The sequence below is a fragment of the Trematomus bernacchii genome, unplaced genomic scaffold (genome assembly GCF_902827165.1).
Source record: "Trematomus bernacchii unplaced genomic scaffold, fTreBer1.1, whole genome shotgun sequence".
NCBI lineage: Eukaryota > Metazoa > Chordata > Actinopteri > Perciformes > Nototheniidae > Trematomus > Trematomus bernacchii.
Window position 1 is genome coordinate 65,427 of NW_022987815.1, and position 7,642 is coordinate 73,068.

The 7,642-nt window shown below is 40.3% G+C and overlaps 1 protein-coding gene across 1 annotated transcript in view; it reads left to right on the plus strand.

Moving 5' to 3' along the window:
* LOC117498798 (palladin-like) overlaps window positions 1–7,642 on the plus strand; it is a 58,278-nt gene extending 50,636 nt beyond the window's left edge. The window contains exons 5-6 of the mRNA XM_034150945.1: window positions 6,147–6,322; window positions 7,576–7,642. Of these exons, the coding sequence (XP_034006836.1) occupies window positions 6,147–6,158 (12 nt within the window). The 3' untranslated portion in view covers window positions 6,159–6,322; window positions 7,576–7,642. The remainder of the gene's footprint in view (window positions 1–6,146; window positions 6,323–7,575) is intronic.

Below are 7,642 nucleotides of genomic sequence, written 5' to 3' on the forward strand. Positions count from 1 at the left end.
ACTTTAAAGAGTCCTCTCCTGCTGATGTTCAGGTGTATATCAGTATGTAGTGTCTCTACTTTAAAGAGTCCTCTCCTGCTGATGTTCAGGTGTATATCAGTATGTAGTGTCTCTACTTCAAAGAGTCCTCTCCTGCTGTGTTCAGGTGTATATCAGTATGTAGTGTCTCTACTTTAAAGAGTCCTCTCCTGCTGATGTTCAGGTGTATATCAGTATGTAGTGTCTCTACTTTAAAGAGTCCTCTCCTGCTGATGTTCAGGTGTATATCAGTATGTAGTGTCTCTACTTTAAAGAGTCCTCTCCTGCAGATGTTCAGGTGTATATCAGTATGTAGTGTCTCTACTTTAAAGAGTCTCTCTCCTGCATGATGTTCAGGTGTATATCAGTATGTAGTGTCTCTACTTTAAAGAGTCCTCTCCTGCTGATGCTTCAGGTGTATATCAGTATGTAGTGTCTCTACTTTAAAGAGTCCTCTCCTGCTAGATGCTCAGGTGTATATCAGTATGTAGTGTCTCTACTTTAAAGAGTCTCTCCTGCATGATGTTCAGTGTATATCAGTATGTAGTGTCTCTACTTTAAAGAGTCCTCTCCTGCTGATGGTTCAGGTGTATATCAGTATGTAGGGTCTCTACTTTAAAGAGTCCTCTCCTGCTGATGTTCAGGTGTATATCAGTATGTAGTGTCTCTACTTTAAAGAGTCCTCTCCTGCTGATGTTCAGGTGTATATCAGTATGTAGTGTCTCTACTTTAAAGAGTCCTCTCCTGCTGATGTTCAGGTGTATATCAGTATGTAGGGTCTCTACTTTAAAGAGTTCCTCTCCTGCTGATGTTCAGGTGTATATCAGTATGTAGTGTCTCTACTTAAAGAGTCCTCTCCTGCTGATGTTCAGGTGTATATCAGTATGTAGTGTCTCTACTTTAAAGAGTCCTCTCCTGCTGATGTTCAGGTGTATATCAGTATGTAGTGTCTCTACTTTAAAGAGTCCTCTCCTGCTGATGTTCAGGTGTTATATCAGTAATGTAGTGTCTCTACTTTAAAGAGTCCTCTCCTGCTGATGTTCAGGTGTATATCAGTATGTAGTGTCTCTACTTTAAAGAGTCCTCTCCTGCTGATGTTCAGGTGTATATCAGTATGTAGTGTCTCTACTTTAAAGAGTCCTCTCCTGCTGATGTTCAGGTGTATATCAGTATGTAGTGTCTCTACTTTAAAGAGTCCTCTCCTGCTGATGTTCAGGTGTATATCAGTATGTAGTGTCTCTACTTTAAAGAGTCCTCTCCTGCTGATGTTCAGGTGTATATCAGTATGTAGTGTCTCTACTTTAAAGAGTCCTCTCCTGCTGATGTTCAGGTGTATATCAGTATGTAGTGTCTCTACTTTAAAGAGTCCTCTCCTGCTGATGTTCAGGTGTATATCATGTAGTGTCTCTACTTTAAAGAGTCCCTCTCCTGCTGATGTTCAGGTGATATCAGTATGTGTCTCTACTTTAAAGAGTCCTCTCCTGCTGATGTTCAGGTGTATATCAGTATGTAGTCTCTACTTTAAAGAGTTCTCTCCTCTTGAAATCTCTATGAGTTAAAAGTCCTCTCCTGCTGATGTCAGGTGTATATCAGTATGTAGTGTCTCTACTTTAAAGAGTCCTCTCCTGCTGATGTTCAGGTGTATATCAGTATGTAGTGTCTCTACTTTAAAGAGTCCTCTCCTGCTGATGTTTCAGGTGTATATCAGTATGTAGTGTCTCTACTTTAAAGAGTCCTCTCCTGCTGATGTTCAGGTGTATATCAGTATGTAGTGTCTCTACTTTAAAGAGTCCTCTCCTGCTGATGTTCAGGTGTATATCAGTATGTAGTGTCTTACTTTAAAGAGTCCTCTCCTGCTGATGTTCAGGTGTATATCAGTATGTAGTGTCTCTACTTTAAAGAGTCCCCTCTCCCTCCTGCTGATTGGCAGGTGTATATCAGTATGTAGTGTCTCTACTTTAAAGAGTCCTCCTCATGCTTGATGTTCAGGTGTATATCAGTATGTAGTGTCTCTACTTTAAAGAGTCCTCTCCTGCTGATTTTCAGGTGATATCAGTATGTAGTGTCCTCTACTTTAAAGAGTCCTCTCCTGCTGATGTTTCAGGTGTATATCAGTATGTAGTGTCTCTACTTTAAAGCGTCCTCTCCTGCTGGTGTTAAGGTGTATATCAGTATGTAGTGTCTCTACTTTAAAGAGTCTCTCCTGCTGATGTTAGGTGTATATCAGTATGTAGTCTCTACTTTAAAGAGTCCTCTCCTGCTGATGTTCAGGTGTATATCAGTATGTAGTCTCTACTTTAAAGAGTCCTCTCCTGCTGATGTTCAGGTGTATATCAGTATGTAGTGTCTCTACTTTAAAGAGTTCTCTCCCTGCTGATGTTCAGGTGTATATCAGTATGTAGTGGTCTCTACTTTAAAGAGTCCTCCCTGCCTGATGTTCAGATGTATATCAGTATGTAGTGTCTCTACTTTAAAGAGTCCTCTCCTGCTGATGTTCAGGGGTATATCAGTATGTAGTGTCTCTACTTTAAAGAGTCCTCTCCTGCTGGTGTTAAGGTGTATATCAGTATGTAGTGTCTCTACTTTAAAGAGTCCTCTCCTGCTGATGTTCAGGTGTATATCAGTATGTAGTGTCTCTACTTTAAAGAGTCCTCTCCTGCTGATGTTCAGGTGTATATCAGTATGTAGTGTCTCTACTTTAAAGAGTCCTCTCCTGCTGATGTTCAGGTGTATATCAGTATGTAGTCTCTCTTTAAAGAGTTCTCTCCTGCTGATGTTCAGGTGTATATCAGTATGTAGTGTCTCTACTTTAAAGAGTTCTCTCCTGCTGATGTTCAGGTGTATATCAGTATGTAGTGTCTCTACTTTAAAGAGTCCTCTCCTGCTGATGTTCAGGTGTATATCAGTATGTAGTCTCTACTTTAAAGAGTCCTCTCCTGCTGATGTTCAGGTGTATATCAGTATGTAGTGTCTCTACTTTAAAGAGTCCTCTCCTGCTGATGTTCAGGTGTATATCAGTATGTAGCGTCTCTACTTTAAAGAGTCCTCTCCTGCTGATGTTCAGGTGTATATCAGTATCTCTATTTAGCGGCTCTGTTGTGATTGGTCCACCAGCTTAGAGATGTCCCGCCCCTCAGCCTATCACGTACAATGTGTTGGAGCGCTAGCCAACATCTTGGTTAATATGTGTGTGTGTGTTAGAGACGGTATTGTTTACACTTTTCTCCAGTTTGATGATGGGATGCTTTGCTCTGCAGGTAAATGGTGCGTTCAGTGGTGATGGGAAGTTCCTGTTATAATGGGAGTTGTGGTGGGGATAAATATTTTTCAGCAATCACTCAGAGTTGCAGTCATTTCATGTCAGCGTGCGTGGGAGGGAGGAAACTGGATATTCTCTCCATGTCAGCAGGAATGAGGAGATTTGTGTGATTCTGGATCAGAATGAAAGCCGTTCTTAAAGAGTTTGGATAGTTCCAGCTTTCCTCTTGTAGTTTGTAATTATGGAGAAAGAAAGCCTGCTGCACTCTGCCTGACTCCTGCGCTCCCAACATAGAAACTGAACCAAAGAAAGACAAACATCTCAGGACGTTAACATCCAGGCCGCCGCGCTCAAACAGTCAAACAAATGTATTTTCCTGACCTGTTTTCTTGACCTTGTGACATTTTTCATATGAGATCAATTCAAAGGAACAGATGCACTTACACTGACCTAAGAACACTTTATAACACAAAGAAACTCAGTGACAAACTCTGCTGAACAAATGCAAATACGTTTCTTTCGACCAAAACCAAATCCCTCCTCTTGAAGGCCTTGACCAATCAGGGGGGATTTTCTCACAAATATATTTTAACAAATGTTTTTTTTTAGCTTCACACTCCGAACATGTTGATAACAGACATATTCAAAACAAGGGAAAACTTTATTACTCATTACACCCTTGACAAAAGCAGCGCATCTCTTCCTTAGTAACGGTGTGCTCTCCTTAGCAACGGTCTGTTATCGAACTTTAACAACCTCTGGAATGTACAAATTGACCAATCAGAATCGAGTATTCAGTTACGCTGTGTCATAAGTTATTATAATAAGCTACTCATTTATCAGCTGCAGCGTTAAAGTCACAATGATGTAGCACACATTAGTATTTACTTTACTTTAAGTACATTTTCATGGTAACAATTCTGTCGATTCTTGCATGCAGGACTTTGTATTTCTACTCAGGTTTTACTCCTCATGAAGTTTTCTTCCTCGTGTGTTTTGTAAGAGGAAGTGGGTGTTTCTTATTCTTTCTGCCAACTCGTTTCACCCTCAGTTTCTCTGGTAGCAGACTGCTTCCCTAACACTTCCTGTTTCCTGTATAATGAGATTATTGATGTCTCCTCAGAGACTGAATGTGTTGTGTTCAGGTCTCACAGCATTCCTCACAAGCACAGAGGGATTAAATACACACAGCGACTCTTTAATAACACATCATGGTGGAACATTAGGGATTATTTATAAGGTGTTGTTGTTGTTTGTCCTTGTGTAAGCTTAGGTAACCTTTAGAGGAGTCCTGTATGACGGCTTCCTCAGACTATGACCAAACAAATGTTCACGTAAGGCCCCCAAAACCTTAAGATCCATGCCTCATAAGGTTTTATTTCATACTGTAGTGGCCGATTATGCAAAAAGGAATGTTCAAAGACCACTTAGTCTAGGAGGCGACTTTGAGTATTGACTCGCGTACATTTAAGAAATCCAAATACCTTGCTTGTTCCATTCAAGTGCTTTATTAGAGAGTTCAACGGATCAGCTGGCGGCCCACTGCCGACTTACAACATGTGCACCATATTTGTGTGTGTGTGTGTGTGTGTGTGTGTGTGTGTGTGTGTGTGTGTGTGTGTGTTGTGTGTGTGTGTGTGTGTGTGTGTGTGTGTGTGTGTGTGTGTGAGTGAGTGAGTGAGTGTGTGTGTGTGTATGAGTGTGTGTGTGTGTGTGTGTGTGTGTGTGTGTCTGGTGAGTGTGAGTTTCTGCTTTCATCAAAGAGATGACCTGAAAAAGACCAGACAAATGAATCTAGTCGTGTTGTAGACTCTCAACCCTCCAGGGTCCCAGACACACACACACACACACACACACACACACACACACACACACACACACACACACACACACACACACACACACACACACACACACACACACACACACACACACACACACACACACTCTGATTGGAAGGGAAAGGTGTGTCAGTTTCCCGTAACACGTCGTCTCGCCGGGCCTTAGGGTGCTGACAGTTGGTAGATTATGAACTCAGACAGAGTGTGTGTGTGTGTGTGTGTGTGTGTGTGTGTGTGTGTGTGTGTGTGTGTGTGTGTGTGTGTGTGTGTGTGTGTGTGTGTGTGTGTGTGTGTCAGTAGTGATTGATAGTAGTTATATTGGCAGTTCTCCATCAGGTTTTCAGAGGTGTGTTATTGAAGTCTCGTCCTCTCTTGTCAGATCAGATTTAATTGGAGGAAACATCAAGTCATAATTTCCTGAAAAGAGTCATCATTTCTTGACACACTCAAACATGTCGGTACCTTGCTATTTCTATTGGATTAGAACAAATTAAATGGAGTTGTATGAACAAAGTGAAACTCTTAAATAACTCTCTGTCTCTGCTTCAAGTTACAAACCAACGGATCTTTGCAGTTCATCTCATGCTTTAGTTTCCTAGAAGAGAACAGGTCCAACATATCAATACAAAACACCTTGAAGCTGCATTTCACTATATTGTGAGTCATTTCCAGTAAAGATCCCCGTATGAAATGTGTGTGTTCTGTTTAAAACGTTGTAAGATAGAGAGCAGTGTGTCTCTGCAGTGTTTATGTCTGCAGTCTGATCTCCTGTAAACAGCTGATAAGGATGCACTTTGTTTACGTGACGTGATAGAAGTGCACATTTACTTCATCCATCACTTCCATTGTCTCAAGTAGAACACAGCTGTGTGTCGCAGAGGAAGAGTTTGTCCTCTGTGACCATGAAGTTCATCTCATCTGTTTTTTAATATTGAACAGATTCAGTTTGGACTGAGACCGGCACGTGTGTGAACTTGATGGTCAACAAAGCAGATTGATGAGACCTATTGGGCGGTTTGGTCTTGCAGGTGGTTCTGTGAGGGTCGGGAGCTTCACTCTTCGCCTGATATCCAGATCCTGAGCGATGAAGACCTGCAGACGCTGGTGATCAACGAGGCGTTCGAGGACGATACGGGACGATACACCTGCGTCGCTTCAAACAGCACGGGGGCCGACAACACATCCGCTGAGGTCTACATCGAGGGTATATTTCATATTAATCACTATCTTATAACTAGACAACATGTGTTAATGTTCACGTTATTAAATAAGACCAAGTACACACATCCTTTACTCAGGTAGAAGTACAGATACTCGTGTTTAAAAATACTCTTCAAAATGTAAGAAGTAGAAAGTACAGGTATTTGTGTTCAACATGTAAGAAGTAGAAAGTACAGGTATTTGTGTTCAACATGTAAGAAGTAGAAAGTACAGGTATTTGTGTTCAACATGTAAGAAGTAGAAAGTACAGGTATTTGTGTTCAACATGTAAGAAGTAGAAAGTACAGGTATTTGTGTTCAACATGTAAGAAGTAGAAAGTACAGGTATTTGTGTTCAACATGTAAGAAGTAGAAAGTACAGGTATTAGTGTTCAACATGTAAGAAGTAGAAAGTACAGGTATTTGGGTTCAACATGTGAGAAGTAGAAAGTACAGGTATTTGGGTTCAACATGTAAGAAGTAGAAAGTACAGGTATTTGGGTTCAACATGTAAGAAGTAGAAAGTACAGGTATTTGTGTTCAACATGTAAGAAGTAGAAAGTACAGGTATTTGGGTTCAACATGTAAGAAGTAGAAAGTACAGGTATTTGGGTTCAACATGTGAGAAGTAGAAAGTACAGGTATTTGGGTTCAACATGTAAGAAGTAGAAAGTACAGGTATTTGGGTTCAACATGTAAGAAGTAGAAAGTACAGGTATTTGTGTTCAACATGTAAGAAGTAGAAAGTACAGGTATTTGGGTTCAAAATGTAAGAAGTCAAAGTAAAAAGTGGTCAGAAAAATAAGTCGTGGAGTAAAGTACTGATACCAGAAACATGTACTTAAGTACAGTAACAAAGTATTTGTACTCCACTACTTCCCACCTCTGGAGGTATTATATTAATAATGTACACTATATATAACTACACAGCATGTGATAAATGTTATTAAATAAGACCAAGTGTACATTAAAGGTCATTATCATTATTACAGGCATAACATATTCAAATGTAACACAACATGTCATGGTTATGTAACACTACATAATCAGAGGTGTTTTTTAAAGCCTTGCTTATGTAATAACTCGACTGAATGTAATAAACTTCCCTTTATATGTAATTACCCTGAAAATGTGCCAATATTTAAAAAACAAAACACAAAATGTTCAAAAGTGAACAGAAGATATAATCATTTAGTGCATTTGTAAATAACCAAAGAAAGTTGATGTCTTTATTTATAATGCTCCGTGTCCCTGCAGGAGCGTCGTCCACAGACTCCGAGGGAGAAGGAGGAGCGCCCAAGACCCGCTCAGGAAACATGCCTCA